Source organism: Protomyctophum parallelum (genome assembly GCF_964188405.1).
Source record: "Protomyctophum parallelum genome assembly, chromosome: 14".
NCBI classification, from domain to species: domain Eukaryota; kingdom Metazoa; phylum Chordata; class Actinopteri; order Myctophiformes; family Myctophidae; genus Protomyctophum; species Protomyctophum parallelum.
The window spans coordinates 18,036,064-18,061,678 of NC_139709.1; the positions used below are offsets into that span (position 1 = coordinate 18,036,064).

At 43.5% G+C, this 25,615-nt stretch overlaps 2 protein-coding genes across 6 annotated transcripts in view; both read right to left on the reverse strand.

Annotated features, from left to right (window-relative positions):
- Window positions 1–1,395, reverse strand: part of LOC310870393 (supervillin-like) — an 89,494-nt gene extending 88,099 nt beyond the window's left edge. For 4 of the 5 annotated variants that reach the window (XM_083781590.1, XM_083781593.1, XM_083781591.1 and 1 more), the window contains exon 1: window positions 894–1,394. The gene's annotated coding sequence lies outside the window, so the exon portion shown is untranslated. Of the gene's footprint in view, window positions 1–893 lie in introns of all 5 variants that reach the window. The other variant, XM_083781592.1, reaches the window with a different exon arrangement.
- Window positions 1,396–11,332: 9,937 nt separating this feature from the next.
- On the reverse strand, window positions 11,333–23,779 carry jcadb (junctional cadherin 5 associated b; the record flags this gene model as incomplete). Its single annotated transcript, XM_083782647.1, has 4 exons — window positions 11,333–11,367; window positions 12,811–15,422; window positions 16,716–18,068; window positions 23,418–23,779. 4 exons carry the CDS (start codon window positions 23,777–23,779, stop codon window positions 11,333–11,335), a joined length of 4,362 nt encoding a protein of 1,453 aa, XP_083638773.1.
- Window positions 23,780–25,615: the final 1,836 nt, after the last annotated feature.

Genomic DNA, 25,615 nt, shown 5'->3' on the forward strand with positions numbered 1-25,615 from the left:
GGCAAACGTTGACCAAAATGACAATTCTTCTACATTCTCTAATTGTGTAGATTCTTGTAGCCTAAATTAAGTAATTCAGATGTTTAACAATAATTTAACTCTTGAAAGCGTAAAATGAAACCAAATGGACCCGTATTTGGTTTAACTTTACGCTCTCAAGAGTTAAAGATCTATAAGGGTCCATTTGGTTACCAACTCTCCATCATTTAGCTGGGGACCACCTGGAACCCTCTCAAGGACCGGCTGGGATCAGTGGACCACTGGTTGAAAACCAATGCCTTTTGTCTTGTGTCCAGCGAGTATAATCAGTAACTAATTTGTCAGCTGTGAAAATGCCTTTGCAGCACTGAGTCTTCTTGCACTTGGGTCATTACAAATCTTTGGATTACGATTACCACTATCCAAATGCAGTATACATAAGGCAAGCGTATTAGTCTTTCAATCTGTTACCAGTAAAACGAATGTAGAAGGGAGCCTCTAAACGATGATTTGTTACCTGCCAAAGTGGTTGGCAGAGCAGACAGCTTATAATACCACCCTTAACGACATGTGGAGCTCCATCCGGGCGCTGTAGCAACAGAGGTATTTAAATGGGCCTTCAGTAAAGGATGCACAAATCTTTCACCTTTCCATAAATGACATGGAAACATAGCCTCATTTATACATTACAAAATGTTTGTTCCAGTCCTAAGAGTGTATAACTGACTACACAGTATATGAGAAATACATTAAATTGCCTCCACATTGTCAGCACTGTGACAATGTTCTTACGTTCTTATGAAGGAGAACTTGCCAGTTGCCAATATCATATACCCTGTTGCTCATGATAAAAACATCTACTATGTTCAGTGAAACCAAACCTGACAACAGAAGGAAAAACGAGAGCGACTTACTTTGTCTAATTCCAATTGAAGCACGGACACTCAACAGGTGAGGCAGCAACAGGATTCATAAATGAATTCCATTTATCCAGACAGCAAAGGAAAGTTCCAGTTTTTTTGTTTAGTTATTTGTCCTTATTTGTGTGTGTTTTTTCTCTCTCTGTCCAAGAAGACAGTGTGTGCCGAGGGTTGCTGGAGATGCAGGTGTGAGAAGGTCAACCTGTAACCGCGGCTCCAGAACCATCCGCTGCCAACAACCTGATCCAACTTCAGCTGCTGATGAATATAGCCTGTGGTGCTTTCCCACAAGGTCTGCGCTGTGTGCAGCACCGAGGGCCAAATAAATCAGTCCAGAGTCCAGACACAGGAACGCACAGGAAAAGAAAGGAGGGTAGAGAAAGAATGGCAAGAAGAGAGAGAGAGGGAGAGAGACCAGGGTTGAGGGAGGGAAGGGACTGAGGGAGGATGAGAGAGAGAGAGAGAGAGAGAGAGAGAGAGAGAGAGAGAGAGAGAGAGAGAGAGAGAGAGAGAGAGAGAGAGAGAGAGAGAGAGCAGAGGGGGAGGGCAGAGGGAGGTGGAGAACAAAACACCCCAACAGGAGGAGCAGCGGCTGGTAACACTTCAGGTGCTTGTTGGAACTATTTGTGGGATGGGGTCTAAAGGAGTCCTCTCCTCTGTGTAGCTCTGCCCCCGCAGGGGTACATTCCAAAACGTCCATCCCATAGCCAGCCAACAACGCTGGCATGACAGCAGAGAGGGAGAGAGAGAGAGGCAGGGAGACAGCGAGAGAGAGAGACTCCACGGGGTTGAGGTGGGAGCACAGGCCAAAACCGGCATGGTAACCTCATCCAGTAGCAACCATGTATGGGCTGAAGCGAGGAGCCTGGGTAGAGTAGCGGGGGCATCTGCCATAAATAGCCAGGAGGGGGAGAGAGAGAGACGGCCCAGGCCATGCAGGCTCCATGCAGCAGCAGCAGCAGCAGTGAAGGAAGGGTGGATCTTTCCAATCAGCTGTTTAAAACAACAATCATCCTCCTCCACCACCAGCGGGCTGCTGCGTCCTGCAGAATCAAAGAACTGTGTGTGAGAGCTGTGTTTCCAAAACGTTTTAACCCGTGAGTCGTGACCCAAAAGGAGAAATTAGATGTTTCCCGGGACCCAAACTAATGAAAATAGATGATCTACGAGCTCACAATGTGGACTATTTTCACTATACTTCTTAAACATTTGTTTTCTAATTTATGGAATTAAATTAAATATTAAATATGAAAAATGTATTTTATTTATTCATGGTAATTACTTTAAAATTATCATAATTTTAATTTGTTTTTAATTCATGATTTTGTTTTGCTTTTTTGGATTTTCTTTTATAAACTAATGTAGGAAACAAAAAAATAAAGGGACCCATAAAAATGTGTCTGTGACCCACAAATGGGTCCTGTCTGACCCAGAAGACAACCTTGCACAATGACAGGAGATGTAGCAGTTCTATTTTCCACACAAAGGAAACCTTATTATTGTTTTTCTTTGAATGCATTGATAAACTCAAAATAATTTCCATGACTGACTAAATTACCTCAATGGGCTGGATGGATATTGCAAATACATTTTTTGGAACACAATATCATTGTGTTATTATTATCATGCAACAAGTTTTGGCAAGATTTTTTATAAGACTAAATTAGACTCAATGCATAATGGTCCTATCGTGGGCTTGTTTTGTATTTAATGTCCACCTGTTTTTGTTTTTGTGTTTGTCTAGTAGTTTTTTGTCACATTATGCTGCTGTAACGCCTCAATTTACCTTTGGGGATTAATACAGTGTATCTCATCACATTATCATCATCTCATCTCATCTCATAGACTACTAGAATGTAGTCTTTTAAAAATCTTTCCAAAATCTTGTCACAACTCTTATAGCGTAGGGGAGGCTTTAGCAGTGGATTATAGTTTGTCGTCATCTAGTGCCTTTATTCTGCTATTGCAGGTAATGCAGTCAACCAAATCCTAAATCAAAATAGCTCATTTACACGGTAGTAAGTAGTATCATAATTATGTGGTATAAGTTCAAAGTGAGAAACAAAAGAGCCTTCCCCATCGTCTCATATAGCCTATGGTTTGAGTGAGTGAGTTTCACAGTTTGTTGTGTTGTGTGTTGAACTATAGTGTCGTCGTTTAATTGTTTCTTTGCCACCTGCCGTGGCACATTCCACGATGCATGCAAGTTATGAATGACGAATGAGAATGAATGTAGTATGTATGGGCGGCATTTGGATAGCCTACATCTGTCACTGCGCTGCATTTCTGAAATGTCGTATTCCCCATATTGACAGCTGTGTGGAGCGACAACAGTTCACTTACCGACTGTAGAGCAGCTGTGATGACAACCGACTGTCTGACAGTGATTCATTGACTAATACTATAGGCCTACTACAGTAGTCTGTTGATGTAGCCTATGTTGTAACTTGTAATTGACTCAGTCAGAAGTTAGTTTAAATTCGTATAAATGTATGTAAACAAATTTATATAGCCTATATCCTAGGCCTACCACGTGTTTTATCAAACGTGTCTTTGGAGTATAGGTAGGCGGGCTTATATCCGCGTGCCAGTGACGTCAGCAAATTGGCAATTGTTTGAAGACTGGGCTGTGGCAAGCGTAACTCATAGCCTATGTGTGTTGTGCCTAAAACAGATTTAATGGCCTTGGGTTTGATATAGCATTTCATCTTAACATTTAAGGTTATTATATTTTTGTGCCACAACGTTCAGGGGATTTTATAATCTGAACGGCAGCACGACTGTCTTCAGAATATATGTCAATCTGGACTTTATTATTTTCCTGAAAGCCACCCACTTCTGTTGTCTTGATTATAACACCCAATGCTAGAAAGTAGCCTATGTATTATAAAATTTAAATAAAAGAACATTTTTAAATTGTCTAAAAATGTTTTGAGCAAGAATTAAGGAAAGACCCCTATAGCTATCAATCATAACTTCATCTTTATGAAGTAGCTATACACCAGATAGAAAGGAGGTCCTTCCTAATTGCATTCACAATTGTAGTTATAGGCGGCAGGCCTACATACAACATATATAAGAAATAAATAAATAGGCTGTGCACAGAGCATAAAGTATATGTGGGCATAATGTAAGGTAGCCTATAGTATGAGGCACAGGAGTGGTAGCCTACTATAGGCTATAGGTAAAATATGCAGTGTTCAGGGCCTCAGGGCCGGATCTTGAGTCCATGTGTGCTGGGCCCAGGATGGCCTCAGGGCCATAAAGTGAACCACAGTGAATTATATCACAGGGGAGTGGTAACGTGCAAACTAACACAGGAACGACCCTGCATGACTGGCATATAGCCTATCAATGGTCCAGGTATGTTATCAATATCCATGGATTACAGTCTCAGTCAGTGAGTCACCATGGCTGATTATAGTCATTTGGATTCCATAGAAGTCAGCAATGACAGCATATGTCTTTTATGGAAGCGTGCCATGCACCGAAAATAGACTTCACGACTTACAACACGTCACAGCCTATTTTCAGTTATTAGTTATTTTAAGTTTAAGTGTATTTGAAGTGGCCAAACTAGCAATTATAAAATGCATGTTCAATCATCTAGAAAATGATCTCAGATATTTCATGAGAGCAAAGGTCTCTGGCATCAGGCATTTGTTACAAAATAAATTGCACCTGCGCTAACTGAGCAGTGCAACTATACTTTTATTGTTATAGTTACTGTGTGCGTGCGTGCGTGCGTGCGTGCGTGCATGTGTGAGTGAGTGCGTGAGTGTGTGCATGACCTGACCCCAATCAGCATCAGCCACACCACCACACAATTAATGAGACGAGACATCAGTACACACTTCATGATAAACCACAAATTACTTGACAAGTCTTCTCCAAGTAAGTAATTGAAATCTCCGCCATATTATGCAGTATAGTACTGTACATGCAACTGGATAAAGTGCTGTCATCATGTCATGTTGCACTTTTACCACTGTCTTGGAGCGGAAATCACTGCAAAGGGTGGTGAAAACGGCAAACAATGCTGCCGGTCTAAGGGCCGATTCATACTCCTATTTTAGAGCCGAATAAAAGTCGGTTCGGCTCTGTAGAGCCTACAATGTGACGTCATTTGAGGTTCGGGGGGGGGCGGGTACCGTCCTAAAGTCGTCTCTTCGGTGCTACTGAAAATCTCTGACAAGCCAAAATCATTTCGGCACTACAGCGCCGAAACAGCGGTAAAATAGGAGTATGAATCGGCCCTAAGGCCCTCAGTATTATCAAGGATGTCTCCCACCCCAACAACAGACTTTTCCACCCCTCCCGTTCACAGAGGCGAAAGGGCTACAGATGTCTTCAGGATTTCAACCGCCAGATTCAGGGACAGCTTCTCCCTCTGTCATTATCCTGTTAAACTTTCTAACCAAGTGATAGCCCTAGGATCTTTGGGGCCCACATATTACTCTGGGCCCAAGGTAGCCTTTACTTTTACTTTACCTGTTTTGGTTTGGCATCTGAAGTTCAGGGTCAGGCTCTGGAACAGTAGGTCTCAGTTGGCCCCATTTTCCAAGGGCCACCCTTTTGGGCCTCCAGGCCTGGGCCTGCATGTCAGCTCTGGCCCTAGCTGTAGAACTTCTACTGTTTAGCTAAATATCAAAAACATGCATAAAATCTATGAGGGTCTACAGTCAGAAATACAGTGTCCCGTCATCTGTGGTGCAAACATAAATAATAAATGCACAAAGATGTCAAAGTTTAAGTCCTTGGCATAGTGACACCATGAGGCTTATTTTAATCATTTGTGGTGGCACTGGGAATGTCTTCCTTGGTCTACTGGTACATGCACACTACGATGGACAACCCATCGGATTAGGTGCACACACAGACACACACGCACGCACGCACACGCGCAGGCACGCACACACACACACACACACACACACACGCACACACACACACACACACACACACACACACACACACACACACACACACACGCACACGCACACGCACACGCACACACACACGCGCGCACACACACACACACACACACACACACACACACACACACACACACACACACACCAGGAGCGAAAACCATCACTGATAGGAGAAAAACAGTGTGTTAAAACTTAAAACTTAGAAGGGGGGTAAGTGAAGCAGTATTTGAATAAGGAATTAGGGCAACAATCTCCTGCTGAGTGATTGACTAGTAATACTATCCGCTCCTATTTTTAAAAGACACTTATCCCATATTTCCCTAAGTCAAGATGCTGGAATGGATGGCCCACGGTGGTTGTACTGGACAACTCCCCGGTGTGTATAACTGTATGTGTCACATGGGACTGTGTGTGTGTGCACTCAGCAAACAACCGTTCTGTGGAATAATTTAAAATGAGGCCACTGGGTATTGTCAAGGCATAAAGGATGACTAAACTGCTGATCATTTAGCTTTTTTTCCCTTCTTACAGTCGGGTATTTGTTACTGCACAGGGGGTACAGTAACAAATACCCAGCTGTGAGAAAAACAGTTAAGGCTATTTTTACAGTGAAAATAATATGCCAAAATGGAACCTTTATGATTTCCTGCCACACGCAATACATTAATTTTCCTTTTCATGCCCTATATGCTCTTTGATGCTTTAGTTAGGCTACTATGACCCTGACCCTGTGTTCAGGAGTCTCAAGTTGTTGTTGGCTAGACCGCACTCTCACATTGCAATTACATGTATGATCACTGATACAAAATAGTGGTCTCTATCGTATCGAGACTATCTCTCCACCCAACATATTATGTACTAGGTGGAGAAATAGTCTCTTCACTAAGAGAACAAAGGTCCAAACGTTCTCCAAATATAGAAGATTGACAGATACATGATTATATCATCTCCAGAAGCACATGTACTGCACATGTAGCATGGCTGGCCATACAGTAGCTGAATGCTTAGACCCCCGCCTGGGAGTCCGGACTTGAAGGTCCCAGATACCCAGGTACCCAGGTATCACTCAGCTGGGTACAGCTGAAACAGAAATTCCCCTGCAGGATGAAAAAACAAAACAAAAACGTATGGCCTGAAATTACTTCTCGCTAAAAATTGCTACAGTGCTCATATTATATTTCCAGCCGAAACGAATCAATGTCTATTTGTCACTTATGCAAGATAATGATATCATATGCTATTGTTCATGTAGATTACAACATTTTCAACTCGACCATCTCGACCTTCTCGACCATCTCGACCATCTCGAGACGGTCGAGATGGTCGACCAAACCAAGGAGGACATATGATCTTTGTAAGCATAGAGATTGTCAAATGGAGGATATGAAACAAGCCATTAATTTGATGAAATAGCCCCATTGGCCAGATTGATCACAAACACCACCTTCATGCAAAGAGTTTATTTATGAATCAGACTGCAGTATCATACAACAGTAGCACAATCATATGACTATGGATTATGCCCAGATTTATAGATACAAATAGTATGCCCTAAAGGAAAAAAAGAAACCATGGATGATACTTCTTTTAATTTATTCTAAAAATAGCTTGTAAATACTTGGCATAGTTTGGAAAATCAAATTATGAAACAATAAAGTTTTGCCCACTGTTTTTTTACTACCGGGGTACCAAATGCAAATACATTTTTCACCTCCTCTCTCTTGCATTTCATGCAAGGAAGAAAAAAAATGGCAGCGAGTACAAAACGTACTTAAATCTCATATGAAAATAGAAAATATTACAAGTGTGCATAATTGCTTCATGTTGCACATAACCTACAGTATAAAAAGTCAAATAACACCATGTTCTAGTGTGTACCTGACATGCCAATTAGTGTTGGTGGGGGCGGGCGGCGGGGGGCGTAGGTACCGAAATAGCCATTTTGCTGTAGTCAGGGGCAGTTTACATACAAGACCACGAGGCAAGGCCTACTATGGGTCTTGGAAATGAATTGATGAAATGGTTCAGTATATGGGCATGTTAGCTCAGCCTCCCTGTATAATGCCAACTATATGGGCTTCTTGAGAAAGGCTAAATGTTACTCCTGTATCCAATAACCATTTATAGGTCATATTAAACAATAAATAAATAACAAAAATAAATGTTTTCTTTTTCCTCAAGCAGCCGATCTGTACTGTGCAAGCTCACAACGCCTCATGACGACGATGTGTCATGAGCTTGTGGATCAGCGTTTTTTTTTATCAAAGATCTTTAGCTTATAATGACATGCCCAAAAATAGGGACTCCAGTGTTGTAGAGTGGTTACGTTTGTTGTTTTGTTTGTTGGTGTGTGTTTGTTTCATTTGAAGTTCACAGTTTGAAATTCATATTTCTACAGAATAAAAAGAGCATGGACGGTGTGTGGACTCATACAGACAATTGCTACTGTACCTCTCCGGCTGGAGGAAAATGGCAGAACAGTAAAGTTGCTTGTAAAAAACCTAATGTATGAAACAGTGCTTAGTATGTTTGTTATTTGGCATTGCCTTAAGTACAACGTAATGCACACAAAATAAGGCGACATGATCACTCCAGATTTACAGTAAATAAGTCACACAAATACTAAGACAAAGTTCCAAGTCAATAAAATGCTACAACTGCAGAATGCTACATGACAGTTAAGTGAAACGTGGTTGATGATGACTGAACAACAAGAGGTTCCTACAGATTCACTGTCGTTGCATTATACTAATGCACTGCTGCTGCAGAAAAAACACAACCTTTTTTTGAATGAATTTAGATTTGAGATTTCCTTCAGTTTCAGTTTTCTTGAACTTGAAACCTGTCCAAATCCACGCACGCACGCACGTACGTACGTACGCACGCACACACACATGCACGCACACACACACACACACACACACACACACACACACACACACACACACACACACACACAATTAGACTTAATTAGAAAATATACATTCACTTCATCAATCCTGACAAACATCTTCTCAGGAGGTGCTTTTTTTGTTTGACAACAGTAATGCATTGTATCTCTCAAGGCAGTGTCCGACAGCAGTAAAGTAACAGAAAGAAAGAAAGAAAGAAAGAAAGAAAGAAAGAAAGACATGAGACAGACAGACAGACTGTCAGAAAATTGTGGCAGCATGGATGAAACAACATATTTTCCCACTTTAATTTCTAAACATGTTGCTTTGAAAGAGCGACAAAACAACAGATCATATGGTTTGGCCTGGAAGACAAAGGCAAAAAAATAAATACAAAGACAACAAAATAAATAAATACATGTCTGACCACCAACAAGAAATACATCCGAGATGGATTTGACGTATAAGATATCACAAGGTGCGTCCAACATCAACTCTCGTTGTTTAGCATATGAAAAAAGCACTACTGTATCAAATAGGAAATCATGGCACTATCAGAATTTTCCCATCCTGTCGAGATTCACGCGACGATGCGCCCTAGCGTTTCGCTAAAACCAAATTGTGTGTTCAAGGCACACAACAGGGCCATCCCTTTTCACATCACTCAGATTATTTTTAAAGCACTAGAAAAAGTATGCAATACTCTCAATATGATACTATACAGACATAATGATACTTTCAGCTTGATAGGTGTGGAGAAATAAAATATCATGGTTTAAATACAAAATATCTCTTAAAATATTTAAAATATATTTTATTTTGTACATTATGCAAACTGATTAACAATTCAATGATAACAAAAATAAATACTCCTTGAAATGTTCTCCCTTTTTTTGTTGATACAGATGTATGAACATAGATCATCTACAGTATATAATGAAAGTAAGAAGCACCCGCCCCACACCCATATACCCTGACACGATTCCATATCCCTGTAATATGATTTGAAAGACAGGCTCACATTGAAGGATGCTGGCAGAGTTATGTTTTTCCCCCACACTTGGTTCCACCAACGTAATCCGCCATCCTCAAATTGTGGTTGCATAAAAACATAATTATTTTTGACATTATTACATATTATTGTGTAGTGATTTGTTTTGTTTTATTTAATCACAAAAGCCATAATATACTTCATTGAGTAAAGAATAGCCATAATTGGAGATTTATTTTTAAATAAAATAAAAACGTAAATATTCTGACGACATTTATTTTTTGTATCTATGGAAAGTTGGCCTTTACTTAACCACAATTTAATGATGGTGGAAGAAATCAATGGAACCAAATGTAATACAACACCAGCCTTATCCTTTTAAGACTCCTGACAATGCTTCCTACAACTAGCTCCACTAGATCACTGCTGTTTGTACAACAATATTGCTCCATCTTTATTGTTGTTCTATGTCCGTGTAACCATTTTTAAATCTTTTTTCTTTTTCTTTTTTTTTTATCTTTTAAATATTTTGTTAGTTACCAACCTCTGCTTCGACTTAACCTGTGATGTTATTGCTTCCTGAAATTACCTGGAGATTGGAGCTATAACACACCGGGTTGATGATCGGTGAACTTGCAGGAACTAGACCTGATCTTGCAGAGACACGCACACGTCCGAATGCAGAAGGCAACTCTCCCCTCTCCACACATAGAGTCAATGTGTTTGTCATTGATCTATCGTGTCATATGGTATAGAGCCACTCTTCACTGAAGAGCTCCATGGGATTATGGTTTTACACTGTGTTGTTGGAGAAAAGCCATGAGACGGCACGATGTGTTAAAAAATCATAAACAAATAAAAGACTCATTGGATCTGGTCTGGAAATGAAAACAGTTCTTGAGCCAAAGACAGTGATGTCCAGTTCAAAACGGCTGTTACCTCGCCCATGACAATCAAAAACTCAGTAAAAATTTGGTGTAATCGGACTCTGAATGCCACAAAACAGCTTTATGACAAGATAATACTCCCCCTATGTCTACGTAGTGTAAAACATAAGCACTTACATTCATATCCTTTAACAGCTTGCCCGTAAACAAACAGGATCGCTCGGCAATGTGGAGAAATGACTCGACCTTCACTACGGGACTTTTTTTTGTTGTTGAAGTTCTAGTATATGCAGGACAGATTTGCATAATGTCTGCCAATGAGGAAAGCATAGGGGATGGGGATAGACAAGAGAGGACAAGCCGCTACAAGAAGACTAGCTAGTAGAAACCCTATAAGAGAATGGGATACAGGGGTGGATAGGGGGTACAAATGGGGTCTCGGAAAAGTCTGCCGTGGGTAGGGTGGGGGGGACAGGGAGTGTCGAACGGGGAGGACAGCGGGTAGTGGAAGTTGCCCCTTGGTTGAGGGGACACCTCCCTTTGGCAGTGGAACAGCACTCTTAGTAATCCACGCAGCGCCGAGGCGGGTGAGGGGTGTGTACACAATGCTCTTGTCGGACAAGAAGGCCATTTCAGTGTTGGGATGAGATGAAGGCATTCTAGTAGGCAGCCAGGTCACAGTGTTGGAGCTAAAGAGAAACTCTGATGCAGACGACGGGACGCAGTTCTTCTACACTGTCTCCACCCGGCTTGCGTCACTTGGTTCTAGGGCACACAGAGGATAAGACATGTTTGTTCTGAGAGAATTCACCTTGAAGAGTTTTGTATATCACCATAGAGGCCAACAATTCTTGCATTGAAAAATCAATGACAGGTGGACAGAGGTGCTAAAAATTTAATAATTATATATATATTATATATATATATATATATATATATTTATTTATTTTTTAACCAAGGTAAATGGAGGGGCCTTGCAAAGATCCCATAGGTGGTGGTGACCGAGGAGTTGCATAGCAACTGGACCAATGTTAAAAATTGGTTTTAAGCTCAACCGCTTCATATATGGAGTAAACGGGGGGGGGGGGGGGGGGGGGGGGGTACGAACGCATGATTCTAAACTACGTCCGTCTATAGACAAAGACATGAGTCATGACATGGTAACGCCCCGCCTGCCTCGCCTGCCTCTGGTCTTCATCGATACATTTTGCACAAAGTTCTTCATTTGTCACTGCTGTTTGATCTGCAGCACTGATTCGTGTAATTTATTTGTACACTATGTGTAAACTTGAAACATTATTGTACTGGGAAAATGTCTCTTTTCCCTTCCTCTTTATCCTTTTTAGTATAATAGTATTAGTTTAGGCTACTATAATTAGTTTAATTCACGATAATCAACCAAAAAAGAACACACCCAAATCAAATCATATTACAGCGTACGTGTTCAATCACTTATTCAATCAAAGCAAATGGCATCAACAATATTAGCTGCATTCTGGAGCGTCATCTGTCGTGTGTGCCAAGCTGTCATTCCTTATACCGTACATGCATATGTTGTATTATTTCTCACCACGGAGTAACCTCGCATCAGTGTCACCAGACTATCCACCATCCACCATAGCTATCCACCTCGGAGGTCTGGTCAGAGCCATAGAGTAAGACAGAGTTACGACAACTCCGTTCACCTCATGGGGGCTCTTGCGTTCAGACCTGAATACCGTATATATATATATTCGCCTTGGTTCGTCCCGTTTTTACCACGCCAGGTCGCGCCGGTGCCCGTTCGCACAATTCTTGTCATTGCATTGACATTGTATGAAATCGCGCAGTCTGAACGTTATTTTTGATATAATCTTTCACTGGTATATTTTTCACAATAACTACTTCTACATAAATGTGTTTATTATATTATATGTCTCTATATATATTTATTATATATAGAGCCAACTTCTCTAAACAGTAAACACTATTAATCACTTTCTTATTTGTGAGTCTGCGAAAATGTACCAAAAATGACATAATTTATGTATTTTAACATAAACAACAACAACAACATAGACAATGTGTTGTTGAGTTCCAAAAGATTATATCTTTAATATCATAATTGAATCAGCACTTTCTCAAATTCTAGAATTTAATTTTGAAATTAAATTATTTTCATACTGCAACTACGTTTACCAGCATTTGCTGTGAAATTGTGTGTCCTACCTGAGGGAGTTGACGCCTCCTCGTTCTGCAACACTGTCTCTTCAGAGCCTTGCCGAGAAGGAGTAACCTCTGGATCATCCTCCTTCTTCTGGGGGGCAGGAAGGAGATTCTCAGTCTGTCCACCTGTGGACTCCCCATCCTCCTCCTCCCCTTCCCCCTGTGGCCCCACCTCCCCCTGTGGCTCCTCCTCTCCCTGTGCCTCCCCCTGTGCCTCCCCCTCCCCCTCCACAGAGTCCATGCTCTTCATGCCGATACTCCTCAGGCGAGACAGAGCGTCCACCTCTTTCATACGGGCCAGGCGTTCCGCGGGCACCCGACTCGGCGAAGCAGCCAGTTTGTCCTGCAGAGCCTCTATGCGTTGGGAAGGACCCCTTATCCTCCTCTCGCCCTCCAGGCTGAGAGAGAGTCTGCGATCAGGGATCGGGGGGACAGAGAGAGGCAGTCGGTCTGGTGGGAACTCGGGTAACCCTGGGTGTTCTCGGCCCAGATGAGTCCGTGGAACATGTCTATGTTCTGGGACGGCAAATGGCTTCTTCTCTTGCTCCTGCCTGTTATTGGCCGCTGTGGACTGCGAGCTCTGTTCCTCGCACGCGTCTTTCACTTCAGCTGTCCCTTTCTCTGCACTGTCTTCAGGGCTATCGCCTGTAATTGGTTCCCTTTCTGCTATTTCTATTTCAGTTATGAAGACTTTAGTTTCTGGTTCAACACTCTGCTCCTCCGTGACTTGGGAATCTGCAGGCACATCCTCCACTAATACTATCGACATGTCTGTAGATCCATTCTCTGGCATACCCTCGGCAGACTTGATCTCAGATGCATCCGTTTTCTCAGCGCCTCCAGAGTTCTCGTCAGTTAACGAATGCTGCTCCCTCGTTTTGGGACACAGTTCAGACCCAGACTGATTCGATCCAGGCTCACTGCGTTCCAGTGCGGCGTGTTGTGGCGGGCTGCCATTTTGATTGCCGGAGCTGTCAGAGCTGTTCTCCTCGTCGAGGCGAGGCAATGGGGCCTGTCTCATCTGATTCTCCATCTCTCTCTTGCAAATGGGACACTCCTCCTCAGATGCTGCATTGTTGTCGAGAGGATTGTCTCCATCTGTGGATATTTTGTGGAGTGAGTCTCTGGACCGACGCAAAGTCGGGCATATGTCCTCATAATCCGGGGGACTGGTAAGTGTTGAGGCATCCTGCATGGGTTGCCTATCTGCCCACGGGAGCTCAGCTGCTGCGAGGCTAAAGTCACAAATTGGCATCTCAATAGGCTCATCGGGCAGGTCCAGTTTCACTGTCCTGCCGTCCATGCTGCTCTGTGTGCGCGAAAGTTGCGCAATGACCCTGTATTCTCTGAAGCCTGTTTCCCGAGGTGGGACAGGAAGCTCCTCCCGAAGCTGCTTGCTGAAAGTGACTGATTTTGTTGCGGGCCTCGAGAAGGCGCTCTTGATCTCTCTGTACTCTGGGTCAACTGACCAGCTCACCGCGCTACGCCTAAGGCTGCTGGGCCTTTTTATGGGCTCTGATGTCAGCCGGATCTTGATGCGCTCGGGGATTTGGACTGAGCCGTTGGGGACCTTATTGCTAGCGGTGCCTAGCTCCAAGATGTCTTTGTAGGCCTCGTTGAGATCCTCAATGCACTTGTCAACACTGGGCTGCTTGCTGCTCTGCTGCTGTTGCTGCTGTTGCTGTTGCTGTTGTTGCTCCTGGAGCTCCTTATTGATGATCTCCAACTCTTTGACAGCATCCCACGGTCGCTGGCTTGCTGGCCTCAGCAGGAATTCCCCAAACTCCTCTTCTTCATCACTTGGTTCTGGATCGGCCTCCTCCGTGGTTCCTGAGGGTGATTCTTCTGCTGCTGCTGCATCTGGCGGCTGAGCTGTGCTCTTATTCAGCTGGCTGGAGAAAGTGGCGGTCAGGGAGAAGGCGCTGTTGCTGGATAGTTTCAGGCTCTTCACCCCTTTTATAGGGAAAGTGAAGACAGTGCTTACCACACTGCCAGTGCCACTGTCCGTGGGGACATCAGTTCCTTGGGGGACAGGCTCTTCTTGTTGTTGTTGTGCTTCCTTGTTTTCAGGCCCCATTGGGGCTGGTTTTCGGGCCTCTGGGCTAGTTTGAGTCTCTTGGTCTCGATACTGGTTTGCAGGCCAGGAATCTCCCGACAATTTCATCTCCTTGTAATGGTTTATCTTAGGGGGTCTGGGTAATCTTTTCACCAGTTTACTGCTCGCTCTGCTGCTCGTTTTGCTGCTTGCGAAGCTACCAGTGAGGGCTTGCAGCTCGGCCTCGGCTGAAGATGTGCTTTGGAGACTTTGGTTTGTTAAGTGGCCAGTCTTGTTCTCACTCGGACTGTCCACCGGATCTGGAGGCTTTTCATTGTTGTTATTCTGGTCACGCAATATCCCACTGAACTGTGGGGTAACAGGGACGGAAACAAGACAGAATATTGTTTCACTAAGTTTCTTTTTTAGATTTTTTGTTTTGTCCAATTTCTCTGGTGGTTCCGGTGGCGGTTCCGGCTTCTTTACTTCTGTGACAGTTTCAGATGAACCCTGGTCAGCAGGCTTGCATGGGGGAGGTGGTGGTTTACCGAGAATACTTGAAGGAAAGAAATTTGCGCGGCTTGAGATTGATGACATTGAGTATTGACTTAAGACTAGTTCAGGACCTCGGCTTGACATTGATGACATTGAGGGCTGACTCATGACTGCTTCAGAACAAGCTCGGCTTGACATGGATGACATTGAGTATTGACTCACAAGGGCTTCAGTGGCTCGGCTTGACATTGATGACATGGAGTATTGACTCGCGAGGGCTTCAGTAGCTCGGCTTGACATTGATGACATAGAGATTTGACTTGCAAGGGGGTCAGGAACTCGACTAGAAATTGATGACATAGAGATTTGACTCGCGAGGGGGTCAGGAACTCGACTTGACATTGATGACATAGATATTTGATTCGCGAGGGGGTCAGGAACTCGACTTGACATTGATGACATAGAGATTTGACTCGCAACGGGGTCAGGAACTCGACTTGACATTGATGACATAGAGATTTGACTCGCGACGGGGTCAGGAACTCTACTTGACATTGATGACATAGAGATTTGACTAGCGAGGGGGTCAGGAACTCTACTTGACATTGATGACATTGAGATTTGACTAGCGAGGGGGTCAGGAACTCTACTTGACATTGATGACATAGAGATTTGACTAGCGAGGGGGTCAGGAACTCTGCTTGACATTGATGACATTGAGACTTGACTCGCGAGAGGGTCAGGAACTCGACTTGACATTGATGACATTGAGATTTGACTCATGAGGGGTTCAGGAACTCTGCTTGACATTGATGACATTGAGACTTGACTCGCGAGGGGGTCAGGAACTCGACTTGACATTGATGACATTGAGATTTGAGTCGCAAGGGCTTCAGGAACTCTGTTTGGGATTGATGACATTGAGGTTTGACTCATGTGGGGGTCGGGAACTCTGTTTGGGATTGATGACATTGAGGTTTGACTCATGTGTGGGTCAGGAACTCGGCTTGGGATTGATGACATTGAGGTTTGACTCATGTAGGGGTCAGGAACTCGGCTTGGGATTGATGACATTGAGGTTTGACTCATGTAGGGGTCAGGAACTCGGCTTGGGATTGATGACATTGAGGTTTGACTCATGTGGGGGTCAGGAACTCGGCTTGGGATTGATGACATTGAGGTTTGACTCATGTAGGGGTCAGGAACTCGGCTTGGGATTGATGACATTGAGGTTTGACTCATGTGGGGGTCAGGAACTCGGCTTGGGATTGATGACATTGAGGTTTGACTCATGATGGGATCAGGAACTCGGCTTGGGATTGATGACATTGAGGTTTGACTCATGATGGGGTCAGGAGCTCGGTTTGAGATTGATGACATTGAGACTTGACTTACGACTGGTTCAGCTACACTGTCAGTTCCTTTATTTATTCCCCTGTTGCACCATCTACTATTACTGCTGTCATTGTCATTGAGAGATTTTCGACTATTGGTATTGGGAGCTAGCCCCTGTGTGGTGGGAAAGGCACTATCATGTGTAGATTGTCCAAAAACCTTAGCGCAGGGAAACTCTTTGTTGATGTTCCGGATCTTGTCCGAGTCAGTGAGAGAATTTCCGCCAGGCCCTCCTGAGAATTTTCTCACTCTTGGATCTTCGATGGGTAAGTAACGGGAATGACCTGGATGTTCTTCGTATCCAGAATGAACCTGTCTCCGATAGGGCATACCTCGATCCCCATAGTGTTCCAACCACGAACCCCCTGTCTGCCTAGAAAACCATCTCCCGTGGTCTGAGCTGGTCAGGTGCAGAGTGTCGCCCCTCCACCTCAGGTTTGCCATCTCATTGCGGTTGATTGGGATTGGTCTCGGGGGCAGCACTCTTCGGTAAGATGGGGGCGGAATGTAGCCAGGCGGCTCCACACCAAAGATGGCAGAGTGTTGTGCAAAATAGTCTTGTCTCTGCTGCAGCTCGCCACCCCTTGGGTAATAGATAGGCCTGTCTTTTTGTTTGGCACCCTGGTCTATAGCAAGCATTTCTGCGCTACCCCTAGTCTGCTGGTGAATCTCGTATGATGGAGGCTTCAAAGGCCTGCTGAACCTGGGCTTTGGTAAAAGTGCAACATGGCTGCTTGGCCAGGCATTCCTGCCCCACCTATCCCTGCCAACAGCACCGCTGTAGATATACCTACTGTAAGGCCCAGAGAAAACAGTGCTGCTAACCCTCTGTCTGTCCGGTAAGCTTGGCAAGCTCGGCCTGGACAGGACTAGATCTCTGATTTCAGTTCCATCAGGCGAAAGGACCCTGGGGAGAGACTGCGACTTGGCTTTAGTTCTGGGGTGAAAGGTGCCGTCTGTGATCCTCAGGCGGTGGTGATCCTGAGCCCACCTGTCACCTTCCCCATCAGAAAGATGCCTCCCCAACCCCACAGCGGGCCTCCATTCCTCCGTACCCAGGCTCTGGCACTTCCTCTCTCCAGTCACCCTCAAGTGACCCGGGGCTGCGTCTGGGTCCCTCAGCCAGGAGATCTCCTCCCATAGCTGAAGCGCTTGCCTCTCTTCTGCCGCTATCAGAGCCTGCGGCCTCCATGCGCCGGCAGAGGCCCGCAGCTCCCTGCCATCGGCGTAGTCCAGCAGGACGCTGAAGTCCTGCCCCCGTCTCCTCCAGTATGACACATCCCTCTCGTCGTGACTCAGCGGCTCAGAGTACGTCAAACTGGGAACATCGTAGAACCTAAAGCAAAACAAAGTGCAATATTAGCATACACACTGGGAGGGTGGCATGACTACAGTTAAATGTAGCTATGTTGTTCTCTGTGTGTGTTTTTCAGTTTTTTATTGATTCAGAATGGTCTTGCTGATTATCTACTGTCTAGAAGCGTCTCCATCGCTAGGTAACGCTCGGCTTGCCTGTGGTGCGTCAATGAAACGATTCCCCGGCCCAGGCGGTGGCATAATCGTCTGGGCACCCGACTGGTAATCCAGTCGCAGTGTGCCGCGGGTTCTACTCCCGAGCCCGACACGGCCTTTACTGCATGTCTTCCCCCATCTCTCTCCCGTTTCCTGTCAGCCTACTGTCTGTCCCTTCAAAAAACCAATAAAATGCGTAAGCCGCAAAAAAAAAAAAGAAACGATTCCCCGCCATCCAACAAGTGCGATCTTGAAACGTTGATGTTAGTGGCTCATTACTAAATTGTCACTACCTCGCGGTTGCTATTGCTCATTTAATACTTCTGATGACTTATAAAAAGACGGTAGCCACATTAGCTTTTTTAGGTGATTTAGCTTCCGGTTCTTTTTGGGGTGAATTTTGGGCTCTTCATAATAAAAGTCCCCACTGATCCAGAGGCAGTTAGTGACATACAGACTGAATCAATGTTGGCTTAATAAGAAGGGGTGGCAGTGGCTCAGGAGGTAGAGCTGGAGGCAGCTCACTTAGGAACCGTAAGATCCCCGGGTCTCCCTGGGCTATAGTTTTGAAGTGTTGTTGAACATGACACTTAACCTATAACTTCCCCCGAAGAGCAGGTTGGTACCTACCTATACCTAGCATAGTTGGGTCTGCATGCCGTTGGTGTGTGAATGTGTGTGAATTGGACCATATTGGCAACAAGCTGTTATGCCATTTTTTTATTATTTTTGAGGGGCGCTAGCCCCTCCTATATGCACAGCTTTGTGTGTTTTAAGGAATGTGATGATTTGATTGGCTGAGCACGTTATGTGAAGATGTATGATGATGATTTTTTATTAATCCATTTGCTTTTGTATCGTACTGCTGATTTATGTGTCAGATTTTTCAGATTATTTTCCGTTTGTCTATAGACAAACATACATTCAAAGTTTCCAAAGTATACATTCTAGTTAGCTAGGACTGACTTACCCATTCTGAGTAGCCAATTTCCACACCTTTCTAGTTAAATATGCAGCAGATTCCTCGCTAACTTTGATATATGATGCATTTATTTATTACAGCTTATAAAGTGTGACTCAAACTTACATTTATTCTATTTGAAGACTGTAGACACCTATGAATTGCCTTGGCAAATACATGCTGTATTTTCTGGATCAGGGCCACTTAAAAACCGGCACACACATCTGACCACTTAACACTTAACACGCCAATCCGAAATTCCGCATCCATTTTCAGAACATGCAGCGTTTATTTGAATGATCAGTCCATCGATTGTGTTACCGCTTGGATCAATGGAACTAACGTAGTATACTTTAAGTTCCTATTAATTATCATTATATTATCGTTAAAATATTCATGTATCATGTCCTAAGTCACTAAGATGCCAGATCAGATGATTGTGGTTTTTCGACACATGGGACAGTGGAATGGGCTGCATAACATCATCATCATCATCATCATCATCATCATCACATCATCATAATTTATTTAACTCACAACCATGTTCACATGGTATGGTGCACAAATTCGTATAAGAAGTATACAATTCAACCAACACACAAAGGTCTTTCAAGACAATTGTATATAGTTTTCTGATACACAATTCCCTGTTCAATACTGCATTGATCATGCATGACAATTATCAATATCCTAGATTTAATCTGATCTCTCAGTATATATTTTATTTTTCATGAATAATGTTTTCCTGTGCAAAGCATTATTCACAAATGCTGTTTGTCCAGGCTCTGTTTTGCTGGGATATAGGCCTATAGATCACACGTAGTCTCAGTAGAAAAACTAACAAACAGAGGACATCTTTTACAAGATGTAATACAGTAATAGGCTTGATGGTTTTCACTTGAGAACAAGGACACACACATAGTGTCATAGATGCAAAGCACCACCAGCTGTTATATACAGTAGCACCCCCTGTGTTTATGTCCGCAATGTATAGTAGCTCAAAGGTGACACTCAAACGCTGCTAGCCGTTTCCTCACCGGGGTTCAAACTCAGGTCTTTTTCACCCGAGCTGCACGCAGTACTACTAATCAACCAGTAGGTGTCCTTCTCAATGGAAGAGCATGCAGGGAGACCACCTTCAACCAGTGAGTGGAGATGTGCTGCTAGTCTAGTTGTATTGTATTAATATACTATAATATTAATTTGATACTATATTATATCATTCAGACTGGTTCAAATCGATTTGCTAGAATTCAAATTGGCTGAGTCTTTCTCGTGTCAGAGCTTGTTTTTTGAGACGCCCCTCCTATATGCCCAGCTTTGTGTGTTTGTTTGTGTGTATGTACCCCATAGCGATGATTTGATTGGCTGAGCAATGTACTTATTGAGGATACAAAGTGAGGACAGAAAAGTGGGGACGCCAATTGTGATTGGCTGGAATGTGATGATGAATGATGATAAGAGCGCCCCTCACTTCACACCATTAGCTCAGAATTATTGTTTTCTTCACATTTATGAGAAAGATCATCTTGAAACCACGTTCATAAGGCTTCAATAGAGAACGTCGCATTCTAGTGAATGAACACTCACTAGATGAACACATGAGATATTTAGCACATTCAAAATCACTAGAGCAAACATGAGATATTTAGGACATTTAAAATCAGTGTGTGTTAAAACGGTTTCAATTAACCATTTCATCAAAGCAAAATGCTTGCTGAACTTGAAGACAAATCTCGGGGGGGGGGGGGGGGTAATGTATTCCTTAAGAAACATTTCGGGGGGAAATAAAAACAACCTCTATGAAGAGGAAAGTTACATAGTGCCTCTTTAAGTAGTTAAATCAGAGATATTGATAATTGTCAAATAGAAAACGCTGCATGTTGGCCCACATGCAAGGCAGTGTTTCATCTTCTGGAGTCTTTCCTCCACAACACGACAAGAGGAAGGAAGGAGCGCCACACATCAGGGACGGAAGTGCTTAAGTCAGCGGCTCCCGGCTCCCTTGAAGACACGCGTAAAATGTGCCGTTTCTGCAATATGATCTGCATATTAAATTGTGCTGACCTTATTATGAAAGTTGGTCATGTGGACACTCAGCCACTGTTGCTTCTTAACCACTTAAGGCTGATTTATATGTCACCGCCGTCATACGGGGGTGGCACGTGGCCAAAATAGCTGATCTAACAGGCTTTGTCTACAATACTGTTTCCAGACCTGAAAAGTTTGGAAACTACTGCATGGTCTACAAGGTGTGGTTGTACATCTACTATTTTCAAAGAAAAGGACAAAAGAAATACCATTTAATGTCTGTCATTTGGATTTGACTACTTCTTTATTCTTATTTTTTTGTATTCTGGATCTAAGTTGTATCTCTCTTACCTGAATCAGTCCTTTATTTATGAATTTATGCCTATACTGCAGTGCTGCCATTACACCTGGATGTTACCCCCCAGGGAAGCAAAAGTGACTATATTATATATATAGCAATGTAGTCTATCAGTCTACCAACAATATCCTTTTCTTTTGGTCCACGCCTATCCCTGATTAAGTACATGTGATTAAGTGCATGTCGCAGTGCTGAAACTATTGTCATTGATGGCCATCCGCACATTCTCCGGAACATCTTCAACCCTTTTAAGACAGGGGATCTGGCTAACTCCCTCTCCCTAATGCTATTTTAAATTCACATTTTGTCCATCATTGTTTGCCGTGTTGTTGTTTGAACTGAGCACTCCAGCAGAACGAGCACACAGACGAGACGCTTCCATGAACCTGATTATTCGCAGGTCATCAGTCACATCCCGGCACGTCTCCTTAAGCCACCGTGACAACACTCTGTGATGGACATCGTTACAATGGAGTCAGGCACTATAGTTTTCCCTTACGTTCTACACGTTAGACATTTAGAGCCGTCGCTCCCATCCAGAGGGAATTACAAACATTGTAAACTGCAGAAGCAAACAATAGCAAAAGCAGGTTCAGAGCCGTATAGTGTTTAAAGGTTATCATGCGTATAAGAGAGAAGAGCCAGGACAAGGAGTTGACGACAAGAACAAAAGAAGAATGGGCAAAAAATACATTTTGAGACAAAAGCCATGAGAGCGAGTAGAGGAGACAGATGTGGGAGAGGGAATCTATTTCACTGAGCTAAGGGAGATGTAAGATGTAAGATGCAGTGGTTTTTCAAACTGTGGTTTTTGAAATAAAAACACTTCAGATCTTAAAAAAGAGCTATGATCATTTATTCTTCTACCCATCTAGGGGAGTTGAAACGAGAGAACACAAAGCTGTCTCTCTGGCATGAATAAATCAATGAATAAATAAATCTGTAAATCTATCATAACAGAATAAAATAACCCAATCCAATCTAATAAACATTCAAATTATCGCAAAATTATTCACAATTAACTTTCCGAATTATTCACTTCTGTCTACCCTAAACTGTGAGGTTGATTGAGCCGCTGAGCCGCTGCACTCATTCATTTTAAAGCACACAAGCAAAGTCAATGGAACACTCCCTCCTATAGCAGCAGCATATGCTCTAACGCTACTGTACAGTATGGGAGCTGCTGCGCTGTGCACACTTGCCCAGCAACATGCTTACATCACAGAGCACGTGCTGGGCGTGATTCAGTGTGCCAGTGTTTACAGTGGAGTGATTGCGCGCCTGTCTTGAGGCATGTTCCAGTCCACCCTCAGCCCTCTCGCTGCCTGTCTGCTGCTGCTGCTGTTTAGCCCTGTCTGCCTGCCTGCTGGAGGCTGGTGAAGAAGATATACTGGCGCATGGGTGGGCTCTGCAGAGGGATGCAGAGCATGTACTCTTATACCATGGACAAAAACAAGTCAAATATATGCAGAGGGGGGTGGGGGGGGGGGCACCCTTCATAATTGCTCATGTTGTCCCAGCGTAACACAAGAGGAGCAGTGCTTTACTTGCTGCAGACAGAGTACTCTGCAGCTCCAAAAGGAGGGGAATGGGAAGTAGAGGAGGGAAGGGGAGAGGGAGGGAGGGAGAAAAGAAAAAAAAACCTGCGCAGTGCAGACTCGGCTTTGCATGCAATACCAAAGGGCCCCAGCTAGGAGAGGGGGAGAGGGGAGGGAAGGAATGGGGTGGGGTGCATGAGGGAGGGTGGGGTTTAGAGGGGAGTGTTGTTGGGAGGGAATCTCAAAAGAGAAGAAGCAAAGGAAGAAGAAAAAAGAAACACTCACCCGCTATCCGTGGCGAGAGAATCACCCAGGACCTGTGCGTCACCTAGGTTACCACTCCCAGGTTCCCCTTTCCTCCGTATTAGGAGCCTCTCCCCTCTCTCGTTGTCAGCAGCGAGGGCGTGGGCGTAGCCCTTGGCCAGGAGTGCATGCCTGCTGCCGTAAACCCCGGCAAGGGACGAGGGAGGCCCCCGGTCGGCCTCGTACCCATTCAGCGTCCCAACGCGGTCGGCCCTGTTGTCCACGACCAGCTCACGCTGGCAGTCGGTGGGTCGCTTGTCGTAAGGCGTGGCAGAAGGTGGGCCACTGCTGCTCTTGGGTAATTTGTATCCATGCGAAATGAGGAGGTCCTCGACACTGTACATGACGGTGTCTCTCTCTCTCTTTCTCTCGCTCTCTTTCTGTGTCTCTCCTCTCACACGCTTCCGAGGGCACAGTGGCAAAGTTGTGTGTCTCTGCCTTATGCGCTGTGCTGCTGGTGGAAGCTGGTGCACGACTGCTCAGCAGAGGCCATCACTGAAAGAGACGTGATAAATGCTCGTCAGCAGGGCCGCTAAGTGTACTAGAAATACAACCTGAAAATGCAAAAGGGCCCGGCATTTCATCGACGAACAATTCCAGAAGTTCAACGATTATTGCACAAATATGTTTTTGTTTTGTTTAGGCTATTGTTGAGGCTATTGTGTTAAGAAGACTTAACATCCAACTTGAACATTCTACTATTTAGGAAACATTAGTAGAGAATGAACTCAATGGTAAAATATGTCATTTTCTGTAGGCCTATATATTGTTGTGGAAATGGAAAGTTAAATGACAGAATGCAGATACATTTCACATACATTTGCATGTATGTTGTATTCTTTACAACAAGTCCAGTGTGGTAGGATGATGCATGTTTCTCTGTCTCTCACCCCGTTGTCGTGCTATGTGATTTGAGCAGCCTTTTATGGCAATACCCGACTTGTTCTTTCCCCATCCAGATAGGGCTCGTTAGTGCAGTGGGATTATGGGATGTATGGGGTGGGTCATTCCAAGCATGCATTGATTGCGTTAAAAGATTTAATCAAATTAATTTAGCAATTTAATTAACTCAGTTAACTCTGTTATTTTGACAGCCCTAATATAGTGTTTCCGAAAGACTGATCTGTTATCTGGCTGCATTGAAGTGTATTATTCAACTTTTCATGGTTTATAGACCTATTGTTTATCATTTTTAAATGTTTTTAAAAAGCAAAGTAACTTTGCAACAAAAAGCCAAAAATCGCCATGTTGAATCGCAACAATCATTGAATCGCAATATAATTAAGAATCACAATTGAATCGAGACCCTATAGATATCAAGACCGTATCGAATCAGGAGGTAAGTGAATCGTCCCACCATATAGTTGCACAGAATCACTATCCTCAATAGTTGAACTTCACTTAACGATAAGAGACAGATAAATAATGTAGTCCTACGTAGATCAAAGTCTTTAACAGATGTGATACCAATCCAACTAAGAATAGGCATGCCGTGCTATTGGCTGTTTAGGCAACTAAGATGAAAATAGAAACCAAACTTTAAAGGGCACTTTTATTCTGTATTACAACTCACACATTGTATTTGATATTAGAGCTATAAATAGGTATAGTTTAAATGTTTCCACTGAGGCCAAATAAAGGAAAAGGCGGTGATTCCATATGTACTAAATAAAATAAATATATATATAATAAGCTAAGCTAAAATATCTACCACCAAAACTATCTGAATATAAAAAACGACAAAAGTATAATAACAATTGAACGGTTTTCCTTCAGAGAGTTAGTATTGGTCTACTGAGGCCCAGCAAAGTGTTATTAGTTTCAAACATTCATTGTAAGTGTGACACAGCCAAAAATCAATTCCCTCTACAATTCTCCTCACCACAACAGGACGTGCCGTAAAGAGCTACAGTGTTCTATGACTGTCTCTGAATTATGGTTCAAAATCTTTAAACTTGTTGCCTTCTCTGTTTGCCATGCCCGTGGTATCATTCATCACTGTATGTTGAGTGTGTTTCAGCAAATATGCTTTGGACACTGTAGCTGTTCATTGTGTGACATATCAGCATAAGATATAATGAAATTATATGGACAGATTTTATAGAAGTAAGGGTGTGACTATATTTAAAAGACATTGGCCTAATAAACACAAACAATAAGCACCTAGTTTTAGCAGCTTT